This window comes from Prionailurus bengalensis, chromosome A1 (assembly GCF_016509475.1).
Source record: "Prionailurus bengalensis isolate Pbe53 chromosome A1, Fcat_Pben_1.1_paternal_pri, whole genome shotgun sequence".
Classification (NCBI taxonomy): domain Eukaryota; kingdom Metazoa; phylum Chordata; class Mammalia; order Carnivora; family Felidae; genus Prionailurus; species Prionailurus bengalensis.
In genome coordinates this window covers 134,516,264-134,542,672 of record NC_057343.1, presented here as the reverse complement: position 1 = coordinate 134,542,672, position 26,409 = coordinate 134,516,264, and the positions used below count along the sequence as shown (strand labels likewise).

The following is a 26,409-nucleotide window of genomic DNA, read 5'->3' as shown; positions in this document are numbered from 1 at the left end:
TAGGAAAGTATCATCATTAATATGTAACATTAAACCAATATTCTTATAAATGTTTTTCTCGGCAGTTTTGTTGTATTAGTATTAATTTGTTTTAGTTGCAATGGTAAAAGTGTTAAACATGAGTTTATATCTGGCCTTTTTCTTCCTATTTAATAAAGCATCTTTTAAAAAATATACTCAGGGGTGCCCGGGTAGCTCAGTCGGTTAAGCGTACGACTTTGGCTCAGGTCATGGTCTCGCAGTTTGTGAGTTCAAGCCCTGCACTGGGCTCTGTGCTGACAGCTCAGAGCCAGGAGCCTGCTTTGGATTCTGTGTCTCCCTTTCTCTCTCTGCACCTTCCCCGCTCGCACTCTGGGTCTCTCTCTCCCAAAAATAAGTAAACTTTTAAAAAAAAGAATTTAAAAATTATATTTACATCAACGTTGCAACCGTGAAAACATTTCTCTTTTAAAAAGGCTTATACATCATTTAAATTCGAGGAGAGCCTCTAACTGCAACATCTCAATCGACAATTGATCCTTGAACACCATGGGTTTGAACTGCACAGGGTCATGTATATACAGTTGTTCGTTTTTTTCATAAATACAGTACAGCACTGTCAATTTATTTTCCTTATGATTGCCTTTTCTCTAGCTTACATTAAGAATAGAGTACACTATTCTTATATATACCCTACACACACACACACACACACACACACACACACACACACACACACATATATACATACACACACACACACACACACACACACATATATGTATCTCATACAAAATACATGCTAACCTACTGTTGATGTTATGGGTAAGGCTTCTGGTCTACAGCAGGCTATTAGCAGTTAGTTCTTAGGGTGTTAATTCTACACGGATTTGTGACTGCCCAGGGCTGGGCACCCCTAACTCCTGCACTGTTCAAAGGTCATGCATACACTGGTTTGGGAAGCACCAAAATCGATCAGCAGTCTCCCACACACTGCCACTCTGCTGTGGTGAACTCCATATAGAACAAATGGGAGGTAAAGCACCGTGCCCCAAGAAGCTTAAAATTTAGTTAGACAAAAAATGTCCCTATGAGGGAAAAAAAATCATCTTTAACTTCTGGCAGCCAAGGAAGCTTTGGAGAATCATGAAAGCTATAATAAAACACACACATTCATACACAATGTCAGGGATTCCAGACATGTGTCCACAGTTTCCAGAATAGAACACTTAGCTAGAAAATAAGTATAGTTTAAAAGGGGTGAGTTATTCTATTTAATTATGAAGTAACATGCAACTATGAAAGAAATACGTGGGGACCAAACCACTGCAAATAGCTGGATCAGGAAAGGAATTAGGAACAACCAAAAATTAATAGGTTCGGCTGGGGAAAGTTTGCTCAAAAAAAGGTAGGCACCATTCAAAATCTCATGATTGTACTTTCAAAGAGTCGAATTAAAAACAATACTTCATCATCGCTGAAATATTTTTCCTTAGAAATTTTTCCACATAGGGGGAGCATGTAAGTGCCATGTAGGGATAGGGAGTTATGAGAAACAAGAGTACTCAGGCTACTGCAGTTACTAAGACACCGACACAATCCACTGATTGTTAAATGTGGTAATAAATGAAAAGAAACTTGAGACAAGTAAAAGTCACGTTAGGTTTTGAGAAACCAAAGCTTGGTTCCAAAGGCACCAAATGGCTTCCTGGTGTCTACGGGTTTCACAATATGACTTCTGTAAGAACGAAAGCCTATCTCCATCCAATTAAAAATATTAATGAAGAGTTATGTTTACAGGATGCAAAAGAACCACTAAGTAGTATTTTCAAAGGCCCAACACGGCATTTTGTTGAAATTTATTTTAGCCAAGCGCGGATTTGAATAAATGAACAGCTTTAATTGCTAAATTTCATGGTGTGTCATAGAGAAAAATCTCAACTTTCACTCTACCAAAGATTAATAGAAAAATCATAATAAAAATTATGCAAATTATTTACATAGCTTAAGTAGATATCAAAGATTGCAGACATGCTCTGAGGAACAGAACTAATCATCGACCCATGACCCATGCATAGCTAATTACCAACCAATATGGAGAAGACCTTCATCGCCTGTTCCGTTTACACTGCAATCCTCACATCAAGGTTTCATCATTTCTGTTCTGAATAAGAACCAGTCATGCAGGGAATTTAATTCAAAGTGCAAGCACAATTTTAACATGAGTTTATTTCATCTCCTTCTTTCTCCCCTCTTCCCTTCTTATTTTCAGAAGAAAGCAAACCATGTTAATTCCTGAAATACACAACCTTACAGGGTTATGGCCTAGAGGTCTCTATCACCTCCAGTTCTGAAACCACACTATCTAACTGCAATAAAATAATAAAACAGTAAAGGCACCTTACGAAATTACCAGTTAAGTAAGCCAGAGGTCAAAACAAGACCTTCATTTCCAGGCTTCTCTCCGAGCACAGGGATTCCCAATGAAAAGGCCAATCTTGTCTAAAGCTGATGAGTTTTTGCCATCTTTCCTAGGAAAGGTTGAAGAGCTTTTCCTGATAAAGATTGCTAAGCTACTCATCTCCAGAAACCTCTCAAAGAATTCAAACTGGGGGCATCTGGGTGGCTCAGTCAGTTGAGTGTCCCACTTCATCTCAGGTCAAGGTCTCATGGTTCAGGAGCTTGAGTCCCACATCAGGCTCTCTGCTGGTGGCACGGAGCCCACTTCAGATCCTCTGTGCCCTCCCTCTCTGGCCCTTTCCTGCTCACTCTGCTCTCTCTCTCTCTCACAAAAATAAACATTTAAAAAAAATAAGAATTCAAACTGAAATCTGACAAACAGCCTTAGCTATTACAAAGCCCTTGATGTTTAAGATTTTATGTGCGTTAGGGGCGCCTGGGCGGCTCAGTCAGTTAAGCGTCCGACTTCAGCTCAGGTCATGATCTCGTGGTCCATGAGTTCGAGCCCCGCATCGGGCTCTGGGCTGATGGCTCAGAGCCTGGAGCCTGCTTCCAATTCTGTGTCTCCCTCTCTCTCTCTGCCCCTCCCCCGTTCATGCTCTGTCTCTCTCTCTCTCTCTCTCTCTCTCAAAAATAAACATTAAAAAAAATTTTATGTGCATTAATTCAGAAGAGGCAGTTATATTTCCTACCAGCTAGGTTATCTTTTGAAGAAAGCCTTCAAGTCATCACGACCCCTGAAAAAAAGAATGCTGGAGACTAACCTCCTTTTATAGCATTTCCATAATTTCCTGAAGATAACATGACTTCCAAATTTCTTCTATGTACAGCTGACCCTTGAGAAACAGGTTTGAACTGTGTGCTTCCGTTTATATGTGGATTTTTTTTTGATAAATTTAGTACCATTCTATAAAATGTACTTTCTCTACCTTGTGATTTTCTTATTAACACCTTTTCTCCAGCTTACTTTAAGAATATAGTATATAATACATATACCAAATACAGGTTAATCCATGGTATACGTTATGTGTAAGGCTTCTGGTCAACAGTGGGATGTTAGTAGTTAAATTTGTGGGGAAGTCAAAATTTATAGTCAGATTTGTGACTGCATAGGGGGTCAGCACCCTTAACCCCTGTATTGTTTAAGGGTCAACGATACTTTAAAAAGTGGCAATACTATCCTTCACAATCACCAGTTGTCAATAGTCCCATACTGGGTGAGAATTTCAGGGAGAAACGGAGTCCTGCATTTGAGAAACCAAATGCTGTCCTTTTTTTTTTTTTTTTTTTTTTTTTGCATGGCATCCGAATATATATATCCCTTCCTGGCAACAAACACTACCTTCAATATAATCTGAGTATTTTTGGTGATGTAGGCCAGGGATAGTATGGATAAATAACATACAAATCAATTTTAGAGGCACCTGGGTGGCTCAGTCAGTTAAGCATCTGACTTCAGCTCAGGTCATGATCTCACAATTTGTGTTTGAACCCTGCATCGGGCTCTGTGCTGACAGCTCGGAGCCTGGAGCCTGCTTGAGATTCTGTGTCTCCCTCTCTCTTGGCCCCTCCCCGGCTTGCATGCCGTCTCTCTCTCTCTCTCTCTCTCTCTCTCTCTCTCTCTCAAAGGTAAATAAACATTAAAAATTCTTTAAGTAAGAAAAACAATTTTTAAAGTTTCTACACTGCTGCAGGATAACAACTAGAAATTAATAAATGAAAATCAGTATCATGTCATGCCCAATATTTTTTTATGTTCAACTGATAACTATAGTAATTTCATCAGGAATGCATTAAAAAAAGTGTGAATCAGTGTTAGACTCATTTTACCAACCTCACCTCTCTCCAGTCTTTCAACCAATCAAGGAAAGAGCACATTTATCCAACAACAGGGGAGAAATTCCTCTCCTACTACAAAGAATTAGGATCCTGATAAATGCTACAAAGGTAAACACGCAGTTGATAAAATCAATAGTTTCAGGGGAAATGAGGTTAAGAATGAACCTTTAGGGCTGCCTGGGTGGCTCAGTGTGGTAAGCATCTGACCTCCCTTCAGGTTATGATCTCACAGTTTGTGAGTTCAAGCCCCACGTCAGGCTCTGTGTTGACAGCTTGGAGCCTGGAGCCTGCTTTGTATTCTGTGTCTCCCTCTCTCTCTGCCCCTCCCCTGCTCACGCTCTGTCTCTGTCTCTCAAAAATAAATAAATAAAGACTCAAAAAAAATTTAAGAGTGAACCTTTAAACGCTCTGGTAAATGTGTGAAACCTCAGAAAAATAAGAGAAAACATACTCCATGAGAAAATGTGACATTTTGTATACTTTCAGCACAAATGGACAGCATTGTCTTCTAAGTTCCTCAAGTCATAGCTACTTTCTAGGGTCTCACATCATTGTGACTTTAAAGAAGACATTCAGAAAATGACCTTGCCTAGTTAGAGATCAAGTAGAAGCTGTTTCCCCTAAACCCAGACCTGCATGAAAATCTTCATGTCTAGGGGAGAGCTATGAATCCAGAGATGTAGAGAAACATGAGGAACTCAAGATGGATAAAGAAAGCTTTGGAAAAACCTTGCTTTATCCTACTCAGCAGCATAGAGTGGGTCTTGCCCATAACATCAGGTCTTCAACCTTCTGTCTGCCATAGCAGCTCTGTAAATGCCTACTGTCCCTCCTCACAGGGGGCGATTGTGAAGTCCCAAAGCAGCCTCACTCATCCCGGCTTCCTCCCAATTCACTACATTCTATCAGAGAATCAGATGCTAAAAAGATAATGAACCCACCTATAAAAGCAATTCTCTACTTTCCTGCTTCATACATTCCTAAAAAAAAAAATATGTCAAAGAGTCATATACATATTGTGAGGAAATTTTTCATTACCTGAGAGAGAGAGAAAAAAAAAGTTTCAAATTGTCTAATCATTGCTCATTGATACACTCCCAATCTGTCCACAGTCTTTTATTTTGTTCTCTTTGTTTGCTCTCAACTACACACACCAGCAGCCCAAGTACAATGTATGATTGAATGTAAATATTGATCCTTTCTGGAAAGCCAAATAATTCTCCCCTGGTATCAGGGGTATTAAATTTATGAGAGCTACACTTCTCATCCCTGGTATCAGCACATTCTCTTCTGTTTTCTATTCAACTTTCTAAAACAACGGTAAAAGCAGTAATACTCAAAACAGTGCAGTACCACCGAGATGGGGGTACTGCTCAATGTCACTGTTGGCTGGCAAAAAATGGGAATGACTAACACTGTCTACACTCTTAGGAAACAGAGTTCTGAATAAATAAGGGAGCAGTTAAAGAGGACACAGTTTCAGAGTCTTCTATCTCACATAAAAGATGCCTTGGGGAAAAAATGTCATGGGGCACAACAGACGATCATCTTTAGGTCTTGGGAAGAAATTCTCTTCATTTTACTTGTCATTTACTTCATTTACTTCATTTTACCAGTCTTTTCTTTCTGATATACCGTACACTCTAAAAGGGCAGTGATTGGGGTTCTTGTGGAGATCTCTGGACCAGTTACAATTAGGTGTAGCTGCATATAAGTGGTAACCCAAAAATGTACCTTAAAACAGCTTACTGCTTTCATATGTAAAAGAGGTTCAGAAGCAGGGAATCTAGTCTTGGTGTCTTGGGGCCAAATCAACAGACTCAAGCCACTTCTACCTTTCAGTTCAACCATCCTTGGTAGTCTATCCTCATGGTCACCTCACGGACCAAGACGGTTACAGGACTGTCTATCCTTTGAGCAACTTTTACTTAGCTCTCATTGGCCAAAATGTAATATCATAACTCTACCTAGGTGTGAAGGAAAAAGGCTGGTAGGTTATATCTTTTAATTGAGTACATTACAACCATGACAAAAATCAGAATTTTATCAGTAAACCAAAAGAGAATCATGGATACTGTGTATACAGATGGATGTCTCTGTGTCTCTGCCCGCTCCAGTTCTGGGCATGAGCCTTGTCTAAAGGGAATCCTTCAAGCACCTGAAGGTCCAGCCTTACTCACCAGACATCACTGCCAAGGATGGCAGTCTTCTAGAAGGGAAGAGCACACTTGCTCTGAGCGTCCCTCTGCATCTTGCTCCAAGTACCCTGACATGGGAGGGAGAAAGCTACTGTGGCCTCCAGTCCTGGCCAGATCCATTTCCCCAGTTTATCTTAACAACATCTGAGGCTGTGATCTAAAGGTGCATCTTTAAAGTGAAGACAGCAGATCACAACTCTCAGAAAAAACAATGTTAAGAATAGTGGGAGGTTTCCAGGTTTATCCACAGAGGACCACTTCACAGGTAATGTAGCAGAAATAGTATTCATTTGCCATCACCTAAAGTGAAATTGATTAGATTTCGATAGATTACTCTTTGCTCTAATGAGGTGTGCAGAAGAGCCTGGACAGAAAGAAAAAGAGCAAGGAACAACTCCTATTTCTTTCTGGCTTTGTTCTCTGGCAAGTGCACTTTTCAATAGTTCTCTTGGTAACAAGTAACTTGACTTATCCCCATGGTGGTCCATCCAGAGTAGTTCAGTGAAGGGGGCATTGCACAGACTACAACAAGCTTGAGCTGGACAACATCTACTGGAAGGTGGAATCTGCTTTTCACATCTGAGCATGGGGAATGAGAACGAAGGGGCTTTTCTAATTGAACTATGCACCTCAAAAAATACTTACGTCTGAACCCTCAGTACCTGTGAATGTGACCTTATTTGGAAGTAGGGTCTCTCCAGATGATCAAGTTAAGATGAGGTCATTAGGGTGGGCCCCTAGTCCAAGGAATATGTCCCTATGAAAGGGCAAGGCTTGGACACAGAGTCATGCACACAGGAGGAATGCCATGGGACAATGGAGGCAGAAATCAAGGTGAAGCATCTACAAGCCAGAGACTGCCCAAGAGTGCCAGAAAACCACTAGAATCTGGGAGAAAGTCCTGGAACAGATAGATGCTCCCCCACAGACCTCATGAAGATCCAGCCCCAATGACCTCTTCATCTCCAACTTCTAGCCTCTAGCTCCCTTTCTTTCAAGCATAATGCCTCAAGTGACTTCTCAAGGCCCATCATTGTCTATAACCATCATTTATATAACTGAGGTTCCTGCCAAGCATGTTTGAGGGGTGGTTCAGGAATATTCACCAACAGCCAGAGTGAGAATGAGGGGAAGCCACAGCACCCTCCACCCTAACAAGGATCGTCTACCAATGTGACCAAGACATTGACAAGTCAGACACTGCCAAGTTGGATACTTCTCTTTCAAAGTCTGCATGTGATAGAACTACACAAATAGGTAGCTGCTAGAGGCTTCTGTGGAAAGAGAAGTATCTCAGTCAATGAAAAATACGAGAAAATGATTATGCAGAGGAGGCATGATAATCATTCACTTCTCATGATTCAGCAAGTTCAAATATCTAAATGTATTCTAGCTGTCAAGATCTCTTAAATAGGTTTCTCTACTTCTGGTGACACCTCTCCTTTCTCTCTTTCTCCTGGCCTTTGTGCCACAGGATCTGGCTGGAAGACACTGGAAATGGCAGAGGCTGAAAAAGCTGGTAAACAAAGCTAAACCTTTTAATAAATAAAAGTGAACTGGAGAAAAATCTCACTTCTATGTGCATCCACTCTCCATCATTTACTGTTTTAAGAAAAAAAAAAACTAGGGGATTAGCAAAATGAACACCCATCTGTGTATCCGCTACTCAATTTTATATGTCAAAAATAAACACTGTTGAAGCCCCCACCCCCCTCCATGATCTTGGTTCCTCTCTCTCCCCCAAGAGGTAACCACCACCATGAATTTAGTCTTTATTAGTCTCAAATGTGCCTTTACACTTTTACTACACAAAGAGCCCACCTAGCGGCAGCAGGGTGGCTCAGTCAGTTGAACGTCTGACTTCAGCTCAGGTCATGATCTCACAGTCCATGAGTTTGAGTCATAGCATTGGGCTATGTGCTGGCAGCTCGGAGCCTGGAGCCTGCTTCAAATTCTGTGTCTCCCTCTCTCTCTCTCTCTGCCCCTGTCTCTCTCTCTCTCTCTCTCTCTCTCTCTCTCTCTCTCTCTCTCTCTCTCAGAAATAAACACACACACACACACACACACACACACACAAAGCAGCCCACCTGAAATGATGGTGCTCTTTGGCCACAGACCTATTGGTTATTTTTTTCCTCCTCTTTTGTTTTTTCTCTCATCTATCAAAATATTAATTTTCAGATAAATATATTCAAAAGGATGGGAGTAATGACTGTGAATAGCTTATTTTATTCCTATCAACTAGTGTCTATTTTATTCACCTGTGTTACCTGTTCCCTCCTCCCAGTAAAGCTGTGATACAGCGAAATCAAGGCAGACCAACAGAAGCATACTTTCAATAGGTATCTATTTCTGGCATTCAATTCAGATTGGTAAATGGAAATGTACATCACCTATGCTTAAAATTCTCCTTGACAACAAAACCAAAATGGGTAAATTAGAATGCAGGATAATATTAAATTTATATTGGAGGCACCTGGGTGGCTCTGTAGTTGAGAGTCCCCCTCTTGCTTTCTGCTTAGGTCCTAATCTTGCGTGAGATGGAGCCCTTCACAGAGGCTGCTTGGGAGTCTCTCTGCCCCTCCCCCCACTTGTGTGCTATCTCTCTCTCAAAATAAATAAACATTAAAGAATATTTATATTGTAGCTCTTTATACACAGGACTAGAAAAACATTAAAATACCAATCAGCAACAAATCTATCACTTTCATCTGTTTTCATAAAAGACTTAAATGCAAAAAATGAAATAACAATTTCACTAGACATAAATACATTAAGTTGAGGACCCAACATTTACCATCCTACATGGAGCACATGACATTCTTATTAAAAGTTGGAATAACTTAAGTAATGGGTTAGCCAATGAGAGGGTTTTTTAAGCAGTAGGGGAAATGTGGGCTATAAAAACACATAAGAATATTCTACAAATATTTGTAGAACAACCGTTACCTGCCAGGCATGGTTCTAGGCACAGAGCATACAGCAGGGAGACAAATCTCCTGGACCCAGGGAGCCTGTGTTCCAGCAGGCTAGCATGTACAGAGTTACAGTAATCATCTATTCCGACCAACTCTGGGAAACCCTCCCTGATCGATAAATCACTGCACCAACCACAACTTGGCTACAAACGGCTCCAGTGCTAGTTGCTGGGAAAATCTTATAAAACCCCAAGTGTTAGAGCAAAACAAAGAAAATCTGTTCTATTCCCTAAATGAATATATCATCTCTTTGTTGACTGCTGGAACCTATTAAAATGTGTTGTGAGAAGCGATTTGCTGCACATAAAAAGTAAAAGCTTCCTTGAGCCTAAACAAATATTGTCAACAGCTGTAGGGAAAAAAAAAAATGTTAGCTTTTGGAATTTTATACAATGAATGACTGAAAATAAGGAAATGCCTCAGTTCTCTGAATGACTGTACGTGACCATTAGAAATGGTCCAGCACTCCGCCCTCATTGCTGTTTCTGTTGAGAGGCACAGCAAATATTGTGGGCAGAGTACTCAGCTCATATACAACTGGTCAGCCCCAGAAAGTACTTCCTAGCTGGAAAGAAAACATGCACTAAGAATCAATAATCATCAAGTAATGAGGAGTTTAACAAGAGCCTGAAGAGAAATATACTAAAATGCTTAAGGGGACTATCTTTACATGGTGAGATTATGGATGAAAACTTTTATCCTTTATACTTCTCTTTCTACAATGGAAATGATGAGGACAAACGATAAATGCTTTGTGATCTAAGACTTTTCACAATAAAATAAAACGCTACTCCACTTCTTAAATGCTAGGAGACTGTAACATTGTAAATACCTACAGGAAAAATTATTTAATCCATCAAAAGACACAAGCAAAAGCTATATTCTCTGCTTTTTCAAATCTCTTTTCTTTAAGTGATCAGGGGTAATTTTGAATGCATTTTCTCCAGGCTGTACTTTCTAGTTTGACAATGGCCACCTGTGTGATTGATACAAGTATTAAATTATTTTCTACAAAAACCAATGGGCTGCAACTTATTCAGATACTATAAATTATACATTATTACTCAAAAAAAATTGACAATAGGAATACACCTATCAGTGCATTCCAAAAAAACAATTCTTGAAAACGCCTCCAGGTTTGAATTATTTCCCTCTTTAAAAGGACCCACAGAAGTTCCGAGAGATTAAAATATACGAACCCTTCAGAAATTAGATGTTTCAATGGAACAGCAGTCCCATTGCTGCCCTGTCAGCCCATCAGCACCAAGTCTGATGCGTCAATGAGATGCAGGGAGGAAATGGAAAAGCGACATGGTCTGGTTTTCAAGCCTCTATCATATAACATACATTGCAGGATTAAAGTGTTTTCTGAAGATGGAAAAACTAGACTCAGGGCCAGCTACCTCTTTTTATGACAGGTTTTTAAAGCTCATCTTAGAGCTTGCTTCTGCTCTGAACCCCATTTCCCAATCATCAGATGGTGGGTTATGAAGCCGGAGAACAATTTGTTACATCCCGGAATGCCTCTACCTACAAGGCCAGATTCCATCAGTCTTCCACCAAACAACCTGAAATAGATGACTGTGCTCTTAGGTTAAGGTCAGTGCTCAGGGTTACAGGCATGAGCAGAATGATTTCTACACGGGCAACAAAAAAAAGCGGGAGCGCCGGCATCCTCAACAGAGTCATTGACAGAGAAGCAGGATGACAGCAGCCCTGAGATGTGAGGCAATGGAACCTTTAGGGTTTCAGGCGCATGCAGATTTAGGATACAGTACATACAAGCCAAGAATGAGAGAAAAACTCAAAGTGGGTGAGCTATAACCTCGCAAAGCACCTCTAACCCTCAAAGCACTTTGTCACTGGTCTGCTTCATTTCTTTTTGAGGCAGGTCTCCCCATGGCTGGCTAGAGATATTTTTTCCAGCCTTCATTTTTAAGGCTCCTGCTGCCAACACCTGTCTCAATTGTCATTGGCTGACCCCTAAAGATGGGAGTGAGATTGCCCAATATTAATGTACCTCAAGAGAACAATTCTTTCTGCCAGGCTCACGTTGGGTACGAAAGCCTTCAACTACCTGGCATTTCTTTTAATCAGTTATACTGCTTTGGGGCTCATTTTACAAAGCCATCTGGCTTTGCAAACATCAATGCAAGGACTATGAAAAACCCCACTTTTTATTGTGGCCCTGCAATGGGGAGCAATCTAGTTCAAAGTGTGTTAAGCTCCAAGGGTTCTGGTATAGAAACAGCTTGCTAAGATTCTTCATTGTCCAGACATCCAAGGAGCCCTCTAGAAGATAAAAGGATTCTTCTGAAAGCACCATGTAAAGGAAAATATTTGTTCAGTCACAGTGTCCCTACAAATGTGATCTTATGCTCCATGGCTGGATGTCTAAGAAGATGAAAATGAAGGGGCCTTAACAGATCTGGTGGAGACCTGGTCAGATAAATTAAAGGTTGGGGGACATGTGCTATCTTAAATTGGAGAATGCTGAGATATGCTCCTTCGTGTGAATATTCTACACATTCTTACAACATATTCCACACCTCGGGATGGCATTAAGGAGAAATGCTTTGTTTTTTTTTTTCTACTACTGAATACAACTGCAATTATATATATTCTTTTCAACTGCAATTATATTCAAAATATCTTTACATTCTACTGCTTTGACAGGTTCACTTTTGAAGTTTTCTACACATATATTTCAATAGTCCTGCCCGTTTGTAAGAGAAAAATCCAATAGTAGGAGAGGGTCTTTGAAAAATCCAATAGTAGGAGAGGGTACCAGTGGTTCTTCATCTTTTTTTTTCTTCCAAATAATTATTTCATTTGTTAGAATTTGGATGGTAGCAGAAATGACAACAAAAACTCAAGGAAACTGACATTTCAACATTTAGATGTATAACAAATAACTAGGGGTCAAATTTAATGTATCATTTAAAAAAGTTGTCCTTTGCCATAACATAACCTGGGAGTTCAAGGTAGCTGGCAGTACACATCCCCAGCTCACAAAAGGTTTCCCCAAAGAAGCAGCTATATTCCTCTTTAAGGCACAGAGAATAGTGGTCATTGACTACTGACCCAGTGGCTTTGCCTGAATGAACGGAGCAGCCTCAACACAGTTTTTAATGGACAGATACCCTGACAGCAGAAAAGTCAAGTGCTTACATCACAATTACAGCTGATTTATAATTTCTGCCATCAGCCCAGGGACAGGATGGGATCTCACTCCAAAAGAAATAAATCTTCTCTGATGATACTACACTTTACTACCAACAGACCTGTTAAAAAGAGAAGCACTACAGAAGTCCCACACTTACAGCGGATCTTTTCTATAGGTATTTGTTCGACCTCTATGTGTAGAAGGCTTAACATATTCTAGTGGTACGTTCAAGCAAAATAGAGATGAGACGTTGGTGATATTCTACTTTGAGACAATTTCAGATGAATATCACACAAAAGTGATATTCAATGAGGGTAACAATTTCAGTAAGAACAAGGGACTGGTATTAAATTACTACAGTGTTAAGTGAAGTTATATTTTACCTTGGTCATTTGGAGGCAACCTTTACCAATCTTAAATGGATCATCTGCACAAAATATTCACCTTGATCCAGTTTTAGTTGGTAGTTCAGATTTTTTCACTTTACAAAAGTGTAGTATCTCATAAGCCTGTTTGACTTTAGCTTGATCCAGACTAAGAATACCTATTAAGGTGGGTTCCAGTTTACCTCATCTCATCAGGGCCAGGAATGATGTCCCTAGCCTTCAGGAAAAATGCTTTGAACCTAATACCTGAAACATTTTGGGAGGTATATTACTGTTGTTGAGTCAGCATGGCAATATCATCATTTCCTTAGTATCTTTAATGTAAAGGGCAGAGACTCAATGTACGCTTAGTTGATTCATTTACATCAACACAGACATCGATTTCTATTCCCTGTGGTGGATTTGGGGTATCTCCCCCTACATTCCTCCAGCCCCTTCTAACACCTGTCTCTTCTCTGTGCAGGACTTCAAGTCCTCTGGTTGCCATGGTGTTTTGAACATGTTAGTACACTGTAGCAACTGCAGTTTTTCTGGCTTCAAGAACAAAAAACTCTGTTTATCACCACCTGTTGACTCCTGTAGTCACTCCAACCTCTGACCACAGATGGTCAGGTTTATTTGTTTGACAAAAACAGAGAAGTTGTCATGCTTTTTTTTTTCAATGCTTATCTATTCTTAGAGGCAGAGAAGGCATACACAAGTGTGCAAGAGCAGGGGAGGGGCAGAAAGAGAGGGAAAGAGAGAATCCCAAGCACGCTCCTCACTGTCAGCACAGAGCCCCCCATGGGGCTCGAACTCACGAACCGTGAGATCATGACATCAGCCAAAATCAAGACTTGGACATTTAACTGACTGACCCACCCAGGTGCCCCTCTCTCCTATTTTAAACACATCTTCCAGAGTCTCTAGGATCAAGCAGCTGTGGAGCAAGTTAAAGTCTTAAATGTTTGACATTATTTGTTTAAAAAAAATTTCTTTATTATTCTTATGATGCCCTTATTTATTGTTTTCTACTGTTATTTTCAGTTCCTGAAATAGCCTACATATATTTAAAAACAATTTTATTTTAAAATTAACAATGTAGAATTTACATACATAATTATATTTAAAATATACCCTAATTATATCTTTTTGTATTTATGTTTATCAACTGTCAGTGTTGATCCTGATTAAAACTTGAGTAGAGGAAATGGAATCTGAGTTCAGATCAAAATATGGCTTATTTGAAAATACCAGAAACATGATATGCCTTTTATTTAGCAAAGTTTCTATCATTTGTCACCTATGACAGAACAAGATCTGCCCTTGGCTTTTGGTAAGCTGAACTTTTTCAATGGCTTGTCATTACCATTTCCTCTGTCACTTAAATTTCCACTGTGGGTTTGCAGAAGGAGTTCCTTGAGTTTGGTTCATCTGACCTTAACAGCTCAAGCTCCACACACTATTGAAAGCATCCTTGATCTTCCGCACAAAACAAAACCAAACAAACCCAATCTGAAACTAACAAAATTTTCCCTACTAATCATGGCATCTAGTTATGTTCCTAGAAAAGTCTTGCTGACCTTTAGTGGAAAGTAATATTAGTGGCCAGAGTCAGCCTACGTGGGGAGTGTGTAGGATGGTACTGGATATCTGAGCTGGAGGGAAGCCAGGAGCTAACTGTTCATTACCTTCTTTAGAACAGAGGGGAAAAATTGTATTTGGCTATGATTTAATGAAGAGTCTAAGTTCACACAGATGGTTTAAATTTAACTAAACTAAGTCCTTTTTTTGGTCTCAATGTGAATAATTTAAATAAATTCCCCCTCTCTTTTCTAAATTACTGTCTTTAATATTCATACGCATGCCAAAAATTGCCATACCAATTCATTTATTTGAATTATAATACCATTAAAAGTACAAGGAATCTCATTTTTTTAAAACATAATTGTATTTTTTCCAAGTATTTCATTCAATAATAATCACAATACATTAATTATTTTACCATTTCATTTTTGGCTACAGAACTAATGTGTTGGTTTTTTTTTTCTAATAAACCAAGTAAACATGCATGGAACCTATATGGGAATGTCCCTTTACTTTCATAAGCAAAATACAACCTTATGTGTATTTGTATATGTATCTATCTATGTTATGATTATTTTTAATCACAGGCAGTTTTAGTGTTTAGCTACAATATTTTCAAATGCCAGTAGAAAAACCAAAGGTATTTAGTGATTTAATATTATGAGTAAAGTTTCCACAAGGCAATTGAGAATATCAGTGAACACAATTAAGTTAATAACACATTAACACAAAGCTAAGAATTATCAAAAACATGTAAAACATGAGACATTACCCAACACTTCAAGTGTGACAATTTCTTATGTCAAGATTAAAGTTTTAGAAGAATCAAATCACAAAAGATCACAAAATACATGGTTTGATATGCATGTCTACAGTTCTTTGTTTACATTATTGATGTACCCATCAACCAATCCAGGTATGAGTGTATTCTACAGTTCGGCGTATAAACAGAAATATAAAGTGTTATAAGGTCACAGTCAGTGAAAACATTAATCATTTTATCTTTAATGCGACAATCTATTTTTTTGATAGATTGCAACATAGCATGCCTACAACCCCCATTTCTCCATCTTATGGTAGCTGTACAATTATCAGAGAGACAACGTGAAATCACATACGAAGAATCAATTCACAGACAAAATAAGGCCTCTGTTTATCAGTAAATATCTTCCAATTAGGAACAGTAAGCAAAGAGATCCACAAACTGAGAATTATTAATTTTTAAATTGTATCTATCATATATTATTATATTACCTTTTATATTCAAAACATTTGAGATAAAACCCCCAACATTAAGTCTTAAATTTATTTTAACCACAATATGAAAAAAAAATGGCTAAAAACAACAGTGAAAAGTGTTAAGACCAGTGAAGAACTTACCAGGCATTAGAACTCACTAGAAAGCCACTGCATTCAAAGCAGAACAGTGTTGGCCCAGAAATAGATAGGGATCAGAACATGGAGTCCAGAAATAGATCCAAATACATATGGCATCTTTATATGTGACAAGAATAACATTTCAACCCCATGATAAAGGTTCTTGTAATAATGAGAAATTAATAAAGACAATCCTACCTCATATCATGTGCAAAACTTAACATTGCAGTAAGACCTGAATGTTTTAAAACTTGGGGAGAAAATGTAAGAAAATATTTATATGACCTTGAGATGGATACACCACCCTGAGCAAAACAGATTATCTCAGAAGCAATAAAGAAAAAGACAGATATATTTGATTAATTAATAATTAACAATTTTCATTTGGCAAAAGACAACACACACAGAGACAAGAACTGTAAAGATATATTTGCACACATCTAACAAACGATTAACGTTTCTAAGACACTGCAGCTCCCAGAACATGTGAAAGAAAAACACAACCAAGCAGAAAAATGGACAGTGGAAATGAATATGCAGTGAAGAAAGGGAAAATTCACATGGATACTAAACACATGAATATATTCTCAACATCCACAAGAGTGAAGAAAATGTAAATGAATGACCAGGGATAATGAGATTGGTAAGCATCAAAAGGAGCAGTGACATCTAATGCAGATGAGAATGTCAGAAATGGGCACTGTTACGTGCAAATATGATTGGCTATTCCTTTGAGGAAACTAATTTAGCTTTATCTGTGAAAATTAAAAATACACATACCGTTTGACCAAGCAATTCCACTTCTGGGAATCTATCCTATAGAAGAAAAAAAAAAAAAGGACCAGTACGTAAGGACACAGGTACAAAGATGTTGATTGCAGCATTGTTTGTTGTGTGGTAGAGGACGAGGGGGGCCAGGAAATAGCACGAAAGCATACTGATGGAGAAATGATTAAATGAAATGTGATGTATCTATAATATGCAATTATTAAAAAGAACAGGATAAATCTGTAGATGCCGACTTGGAGGAGATTGGTGAGGTAAGAAAAGCAAACTGAAGGGTAAGTGCTAGAATTCCATCTTAAAACGGTAGCAACAGCAGCAACACAACAATGAAGTTGGAAACACTCGTGTGTACATGAAGGAAGGAATAGAGGAATACAGACGAGACTGACAACACCTGCCCAGGGTTGTAAGTGGAGGCAGGGATTAGAAGGGATGGGAATTATTTACACCCTCTTAGTGTATTTCTGTGTTGTTTCACTATTTACCAGGAGCATCCTATTAATTTTGTAATTTTCAAAAATATATTTAAGGAACAATGATTAGCTCTTATTAGCGGTAGTAGGGCAGTGTCTCCACACATTCATCCTCAGGGAAAGAGGAGCAAATAAACAAATATTTCTTTCTTTGCTTATGCCAGTCATCACAGTATTCTTGTTTAATTGCTTGCCGAATATCCATCCCATCTCTCTCCCATATGTCTATTAGCCATGTGGTTTGGGTGGGTCGGATTCCCAGGGACTCCTGAATAGTCTAAGCCAGTTCTGTTGAAAAGAACTACAACTTAGAGCCACTTCTATATTTTTAATTTTCTAGGAGTCACAGTAAAAAAAACTTTAGAGACACAGGTGAAAGTATTTTTAATCATGTATTAGCATTCTAACTCAGAATATCCCCAAATAGCACCATTTCAACATACAGCTAATACACAATTTATTAATGAGCTATTCCACATTTTTTCATATCTCAACTTGGACTAGCTACATTTCAACATCTCAATAGCTACATGTGGCTAGTGGCTACCATACTGGAGAGCACCAGTCTAAACTAGTGAAAGAATTGTTTTAATATTACCATATTCAAGGGGGACACATAGTTTAGGATGGCCTACTCAAAGAAAAGCTCACAATGAGAGGAGAAAAAACATCTCCTGGTGGGAATGAATAAGAAAAAAGTATGAAAACTGCTGGCAGCCACGTAGAGCTATGAAGGAAGCCTCAAGGGGGGAGAAATTGGGTCCTGTGGCAACCATGAACCTCTGGACCAACCCCTGCCAGAAGCCTGGACTATTAGTTACGTGAGCTGGTAAAGTTCCTTTATTTTTTCAACCACTTTGAGTTAGGTTTTTTATTACCTGCAATCAAAGGTATCCCAATTGATATTCATCTATGGCCAATGTTCAAACAAATGTTTTCTTCTTAAGCAAGTTAACTCAGATGTTCAACATTTCTTCCATTTATTTGTAGTCAAGGCATGCTTTTGTTAAACTAGCTTTATTTGGTAAAGCTTTTTTTTAGATATCTCCTGGAAACATTTCTCAAGACTTCCACAGACTAATTCCTGATCATCTTGGGTAATTGTCCATGATCACCTCTCCTCAAGACAATAAGGACATGAGGTGCCAGACAAATCTATCAGTTCCACTCCTATTCCACCCTCTTTTCTAGTCTTTCCCCTCTAGACCAGGGCTCCCCAAATTGAGCACTACTGATATTTTGGGGAGATAAGACTTTGTTGGGGGCTGTTTTCCTGAACACTGCAGAACGTTTAGCAGCATCCCACTAGATGATAAATCCCACTCGCCCAGTAGTTGTAACAATCAAAAATGTCACTACACACTGTCAAATGTCCTCTTACAGGACAAAATCCCCCCTGGCTGAGAACTGCTGTTCTAGACCAACCACCAGTTCAAGTGCACAAGTGACCTTCATTGTTCTGTGAGACTCAGTCATTGCAGCAAGCATACAGTATGATGCTACTCCTCTATCCTCTGCATCATAAGCTTTCCATGCACACATGAGGTTCTAGAATCTCATCTGTTCATGTGTTTCCCCTTCCCTCCCATACTATGTTGACCCTGAGCTCTCCATTGCACACTTCTTTCCAAAAGAAGTGTGCCTAGATCCCTCTAACTTCACCTTGAAATCATTACCTGAGCTGCTCCCTGAACCAACCACCCAACCATTGCTCTCAGGCTTCTTTGAGGGGATTTTTTTCGACAACATATGTGCTCATTTATAGCCATTCATTCCTCAATTCAAGTTCTCACAGCTGGGCCACTCAGCTCTTCCATCAGTCCATCCTGAGGGACAACTCCATCCCAGACTCTCCACACTGTAACAACTCATGCTTTATTCTTCCTAATCCATCTCTAAGACTAGAGTTCCACTGTAACAACCACTGGAAAACTCTTCACACCTTCTCAAACTGATATAAAAATTTAATCCAATTCCAATAAAAATCTCAACAGGTTTTTCTTTTTGTGGAAACTGACAAACTGATTCCAAAATTAAAGAACCTAAAATTGCCGAGACAACTCTGGAAAAAAATCAAGATGGAGAACAAACACTACCTAATATCTAGACTTATTATAAAGCCATAATAATCAAAACATTGTGGTACTGCTGGAAAGACAAATAGGTCATTGAGAGAACAAAGTCTGCAAAAAGACACACACATATAGTGAGAGCAAGTGATTTTCAACAAAGGTAAAAAACAATTCAGCAGAGAAAGGTTCATTTGTTCAACAAATGGTGCTGGAACAATTAGATAACTACTTGCAAGAATATGAGCTTCAATCCATGCTTCACCCATATACAAAATTAACTCAAAAGGGATTACAGACAATGTAAAATCCCAAACTATAAACATTCTGGGGGGGGGGGGGGAAACAGGAGAAAAGCTTTGTGACCTAGGTCAGGTAAAGATGGCTTAGATGAAACACCACAAGTATATTCACCGAAGGAAAAAAATGATAATACAGATAATACAGATTTTAATTTTAATAACATTGAAAACATTTGCTCTTCAACTGATGCTGTCAAGAGACTGAAAACACAAGCCACAAGTTGGGAGAAAGTTTACCAATCATATATAGCAGTTTTATCTATTATGGCCCCAAAGTATAAGCAACCCAAATGTCCATCAACAAATGGATGGCTAATCAAACTGTGAATAATCAAACTGTACCCATTCGATACGATATTACTTAGCAATAAGGAATGAACTATTAACATATGCTACAACATAGATGAATCTCAGAATAATTAAGCTGAGTGAAAGAAATGAGATTTCCCTCCCCCCCAAAAAAAAGTACCACCAGTAGTGTTCCATTTATTTAAAATTTGAGAAAACGCAGGGAGTAATAAATCAGTAAAAAGAAACTTCTGGGCAGGATGGCTACTTCATTCCCTTGATATGGTGGTGGTTTCACAAGTATATACATAAGACATTTATGAAATTGTATACCTTAAATTAAGTACAGTTTACTGTATGCCAATTATGCTTCCATAAATCTATTTTATTTTTCTGAAAGATGTCGGGGGGAATTATTAGCTGTTGGGGGAAATATTAACTGGTAGACCATGTAGGCCTCTATTGCTCTGGGTACAGCTGAAACCGGTTCATGCTACATGGGATTTCATGAGAAGTGTTTTTGAAGGGTCTGTGTGCTTGTTTTGTTTAAAATTGTGCAGTGGAGTAATACAAATAAAATTCAAAATTCCTGGGTACTTAACATAATACAGCCTGGGTAGTGTTAAATCAGGGACCAAAGGTATGTGCTGGACAGGGAGAGATTTGGTGGAGCCTCAAGAGGTACCAATTTCCACTACCTTCACTGTAATTCTCTTTTTAAGTATATCCTGAGACAATCACCACCATCACTATTCCTCCTGTGGTTTTCAAGGTAAGTCTGACCACATCTTTCAATAAAAAAAACAAAGAAAGAAAAATGAGAATAAAGCCAAGTGGCCTGAATTCTCAAAGATAATAATTAAGTAGCAAGCTTTAACCAGATGTTTGATGACACTATTTTTCCCTACGATTCTATCAGAATCAACTGCATTTACATACAAATTAGCAATACTTTGGAATCCCACCTAAGAAAAAGCCACCATTTTTCCCTTAAGACATGAAACCCATGTACTGATCTATTAATTTCTTTTCAGGATATGATGTCAAGTGCATTTTTAAAATATACTCCATTGCTCCCAAGTGCTTCTTTAATCCACAAGGACTGGTTTTAGCATTTAAACTAATTTATCCTAGACATAAAAAACCTTCTGCTTATTCTCCCAGATAATTGATTCTTGATTTGTTAAGATACTAAACACTACACTTTATACCCTGAAATGCAAAACCGCTGGTGAACTCACTCGTGTGCTCCATGCAGAGCAAATACCATTTAGTGCCTCAGCAGAGAGGCCAAGGAGAGCTCAGAAATGGAGAACACCCCCTCGCTCTGTCCTGCTGCCAGCACAGGGGGAAAGTCCTCACTGTCCCTGCAACAAAACGCTATCATTTGTTTCACAGCAGCTACATACGATGTCATATGGTGCCAACTTCCCAAAGCGAATGGTTTTCAAAAAATAAAAAGAAACCCAAAGATAAGCTCTGCCTCAAAGCTGACCTAAGGAAAAGCACAGACGACCACCAACAATAACATTATAAGGCTGCAGTGGAAGGGCGCCTGGATGGCTCAGTTGGTTAAGTGTCTGACTTCACTCAGGTCATGATCTCGGGGTCCGGAAGTTTGAGACCCGTGTCCGGCTCTGTACTGACAGCTCAGAGCCCACAGCCTGCTTCAGATTCTGTCTCTCCCTGCCCCTCCCCCACTTGTGGGTGAGCGTGCTCTCTCTCTCTCTCTCTCTCAAAAATAAATAAACTAAAAAAAAAGACTTCATTGGAAAATCATGGTTTATTAAGAGTTTGGCACTCAATGCTAATGTCATCCCAATGTTAATCTCATTGATTTGGATGACACAACACAAGTTAGAAATCACTTTTCCTATATAGTCAAGAGCACAACGCATATGCCACACTAATATTTTCTAACAGAATAAGAACACTTTCACATAAAGATCGACAAAATATGCAAATATATCTTGAAAGGTTTTACAGTTCTAGAAAATCTTCCCCTCCATATAATAGGCATATTTGAATTTATTATGATTACAATATTCATTTCAGAAAAAATCAAAATTTATTCTTCTGTGCTAGGTCAAATTGATGTCACCTATTTTCACATGCAAATAAAATTCATAGAATATACTTAATGACACCTTCCCCTCTCCTTACAGAACTATCTGCATTGAATTTCCTTATGGTACCCATCACAAGTTACTTGGTTGGCTTAGGAGGTGAAGAAGATCCCAGAAGACCATGAGAAGAGAAATGTACAGTGGCGGGCATGTTGAATGGACACATCTTACGTTCCAAAACTTGAGCATGGAGAAGCCCTCAAACTCATCCCAGGAGAAGGGACTTTATATAACAGCATGTTAAAAGACAATCCATGTGTGTTCAAATAAAAGAAGTGACCCACCAAGGTGCTCTCATGTGGGACCCCTACTTCAGAAAAACAGAGGGACCACTCAAATAACTTTGCCCCAGCCGATTAGGTCAGTCAGCTGCCACAAGGAGCTAAGAAAAAAAAAAAAAAAAAAGAGCAGGGAGTTGAATTCTTGGGAGTCAGAACAGCTGAGCAAAGGGCAGAGATTCTAAGGTGAAACACCAAGACGCATGCCCAGTCTTCCAGCTACCACCCACCTCTCCAAGGCTCCCCTCAGAGGGCCTGACTCACTACCACACCTCAGGGTAGAGAGGACAATACAGAACTCAGCTGCTCCACTCATATCTGCCTGAATAATGGGCACACCTGTTACTGTGGCTGGGCCTACCACACCCTGCCAGCATGGCTCTCCTTAGTCTCCTTATCAGTCTGAATAAACTTCACATCCGGGCATATCTGGAGTGTGCCTGGCGCTCTTCCCTTTGGTTGCGGCTTTAAGTATAAGTATGAACACTCAGGAAGAGCTGGGGCTAAGCTTTCCAAAATGTTCAAAGAAATCATGACAAGCACGGTGAAGTCAAGCATACTGTGTGGTGTCTACCATTTGTTTTAACCACACTGTGGATGTTGATGCTAAAATTCATGTCTTTCAGAAGAAAGCACACCCACATCCTTGCTGATTATCTCTTTCCAACTCAAGTGTATTACGTTCCTCAAACGGAAAGGTTGCCTTCCAGTCCCTGTGTGTAGGAACTCTAAATTCTGGTCCCAGTTCACAGAACTATCCTGAATACAAGCAAATCTCAAATCCTCTGTGTTGTTAGTTCTACATTTCTCAAAGGCATGTTCCATCATATTTCTGTTCAAGTTTCTTCTAGGTATGAAATTCTGACTAAAATTTTTCATATGGACATATATAATACCCAACTTCATTTTCCTCAACACCTGCCTATCCCAAAACACAATTTTAAGAAGTGATCTGTATACTACACTGAGAAAAAGGATAGGTAGATTATTCTGGAAAAGGGGCCACTGAGCACAAAAAGTGCCCGCAGAGCCAGATGATATAAAGCCAGAATATGTATATGTTCTGTCCTCACAGTCACCTGGAAACCTCCTGTTACCAGGCTTGACCATCATGGGATATGGGGGAAAGACCTACCCAAGGATATGGGGGCCAAATGCCTCTTTAAAACGTCACCATTGACAAAAACTGGGGGGGAAAACAGTCTTTTAGAAAATGCTAGGCAAATGATCTGGCTTTAAAGGAACTTCCTCTGCCTACTTTGCAGTCTCTGGCCTAATTCTACAGGACAAAAATAAGAGATGGGGGAGAGGATGGTACAGGGAGGGCTTAATTCCCAGTATGTTCTGTTTCACAGAACACTTACATAATATAGTATGACAGACACTGTTTTAAACACTTTACAAATGTTAACTAATTTAATTTTCAAAACACTCTCCATCTGGGGCTCCTGGGTAGCTCAATTCGTTAAGCATCTGACTCTTGGTTTTGGCTCAGGTCAAGATCTCATGGTTCCTCAGTTCAAGCCCCACATCTGGCTCTGCTCTGACAGTGCAGAGCCTGCTTGGAATTCTCTCTGTCTCCCCTTTTCTTTCTGCCCTCCCTGGCTTGTGCTCTTTCTCTAAGTAAATAAATAAACGAAAATAAAAAAATTTTACAAATGAGGAAACAAAGACACCTAGAAGCTCAGTAACCGTCTGAAGGTCACAGCACTGAGTAAATGGTAGAGACCGGACTGAAACCCAGGCAATGTGACTCAACTCCAGGCTCTGAAATGCCTACTGAGTTACAGACTGGAGAAGGTGGATTTTGGTGAGAAACATCCATCAAGTGGCCTTAGGGGGTCACCCTACACAAGCCTTGCTGAAAAGGATTGCACACTGAAAACTCTTTCCAAAGTCCTGTTTGACTCATTTTTCCTTAAAAGTTATTCTAGTAAATGTGAAGCAGAGAACATTCCCTTGGGCCTTATGGGCATCCAGAAACCCACTTTGCCACCATATACCCTGACGCTCTAAGAGCAGTTGTTCTCAACTGGGCGTGATATTTTAGGTTCACCTTGACAGCTGGTGGAAAGTCCATAAGCTCCGTCCCAAACCCCTCCCCCCCCCCCCCCCCCCCCCCCCCCGCCCTTCCCCTCCTCCAGATTCTAATTTGCACTCTCAAGTGTTTTTGGAAATGTGAATGCATAAACCTCCCTGGGGGACCTAACCCTTCCTGCCCTGGAGCAAAATTAAGGTTTTCCTCAAGGTTTCAAAGGTAAGAAGATCCATCCTATGTTGCTTCTATCCAGTAGGTCTCCTCCCACCCACTTCACAGAAGATGAATACATGCATGTTAAAAGCCGCTGCAAATATATGCCAAATACCAAACTGGCTATTCGATGAATATATAAATGCAATTGACATTCTTTCACAGGCTGAAATCCTCTCTTTACTCTCAGGATATATTACACCATTCTCTTTTTATATAAACATGCCACTTTAAATGCTAATTCAGATGCAACACTCTATTTTTCCTTCGTTTTGTTTCTGGGTTTCTAACATTCAAAAGGACACTGGACTTCCACTCGCCTTTGACAAGGGATATTTTGAATTCTTGCTTCAATATGGGTGGGGGGTGGGAGGGAAGAAAGTACTGAAAAGAAAACTAAATTTATTTTAATAGTTATCCAAATACAAGTGTGGTTTTACTATGTCCTTTATTTTTCTCCAAGTAAGCCCTTTCCGTCTGTTTCAGGAAATGCTGCCTTCACCTTGCTGAAAATCCCACAAATCTAATTCAACTGGGTTGTAAAATGAAGGCGATTCCCTCTCCTTGCATGCTAGACTGAACCTACTCATTTTACTCAGAGTACTTTTCTAAACAGTTCGTGAAGGCAGTATGTTCTGGCTAAAATACAACTGGGGGAATAGAACTCTTCTGTTTTAAAAACTACACATTTCTTGGGCGCCTGGGTGGCTCAGTCAGTTGAGCATCTCACTTCGGCTCAAGTCATGATCTCACAATTCATGAGCTTGAGCCCCTTGTCAGGCTCTGTGCTGACAGCTCAGAGCCTAGAGCCTGCTTCAGATTCTGTGTCTCCCTTTTCCCTGTCCCTCCCCTGCTCATGCCCTGCCGGTCTGTCTCTCTCTCTCTCTCTCAAGAATATACACTTTACAAATTACTTTAAAAAAATACACATTTCTATGTATGCCAATGACATCAACCCAAGGCTACTCAATGACACAGAAGACCACTTCCTAGCTGGTCTCAAAATGATAAATTCCAACCAGTCCAGGACCTTCAGTCCAATATATCTACAGTAAGATAAACCATCTTCTACATCCATCAGGCCCAGCTCCACCCAGAAGTTTCTGACAACCATGAGCGTCCTCTGGCTTCTGTCATCCTGGCCACCCTCTGACAACACTCTCCCTCTGTTGCTTACTCATCTTCCATTCCTTTCCTGCCGTGCCCAAGAGAGCCAAAATTAGAAAGAAGGGAGGTAAGTTTGCCACCCATTGATACATTTATTAACCTACACGTGGGGCAGAACAGTTCTTGACAGCTGCTCCCCTCTCTGGTTGCCTCATCTCCCATCAGTCCACCAGAAAGACATTCCATTAATGAACCGTCTGCTGCTGTGCTAAACACAGCTCAGTGACAAGCTGCCCAAAGGTATGTACCAGTCAATGAGACACTGAAAAGAAAAGCTCTTTAAGATCCAACTGAATGGATTTCTAGGACTAGGATGTCTGGCACCATGGCAGATGTATTTGAGATGCCTGTCTTCTTTGTAGGTAGGGGGGTGGGCTTCCTAGCAGACCTGAAGAAGGGGGAGGCCAACAGACAACTGTCTAGGCATGCAGTGCCCAGCCCTAGTCACTTCTGGCTACCTCCAGAGTAAGGGCATAACAAAAGGAAAGCGTGAAGGGCGCCTGGGTGGCTCGGCTGGTTCGGCTGCCAACTGTCATGATCTCACAGTTCTTGGTTTCGAGCCCATGTCAGGCTCTGTGCTGACAGCTCAGAGCCTGGAGCCTGCTTCGGATTCTATGTCTCCCTCTCTCTCTGCCCCTTCCCCACTCGTGCTCTGTCTCTCAAAAATAGATAAACATTAAAAAACTTTTTTTCAAAAGCACAGTGTTAATGGAGAAGGGA

At 39.8% G+C, this 26,409-nt stretch overlaps 1 protein-coding gene across 9 annotated transcripts in view; it reads right to left on the bottom strand.

Moving 5' to 3' along the window:
* Window positions 1–26,409, bottom strand: part of MAST4 (microtubule associated serine/threonine kinase family member 4) — a 567,241-nt gene that overhangs the window by 242,667 nt on the left and 298,165 nt on the right. For 5 of the 9 annotated variants that reach the window (XM_043591535.1, XM_043591545.1, XM_043591569.1 and 2 more), the window contains one exon: window positions 16,730–16,765. The exons of the other annotated variants lie outside the window; for them this stretch is intronic. In XM_043591535.1, the coding sequence (XP_043447470.1) occupies window positions 16,730–16,765 (36 nt within the window). The remainder of the gene's footprint in view (window positions 1–16,729; window positions 16,766–26,409) is intronic. 9 annotated transcript variants of the gene reach the window in all.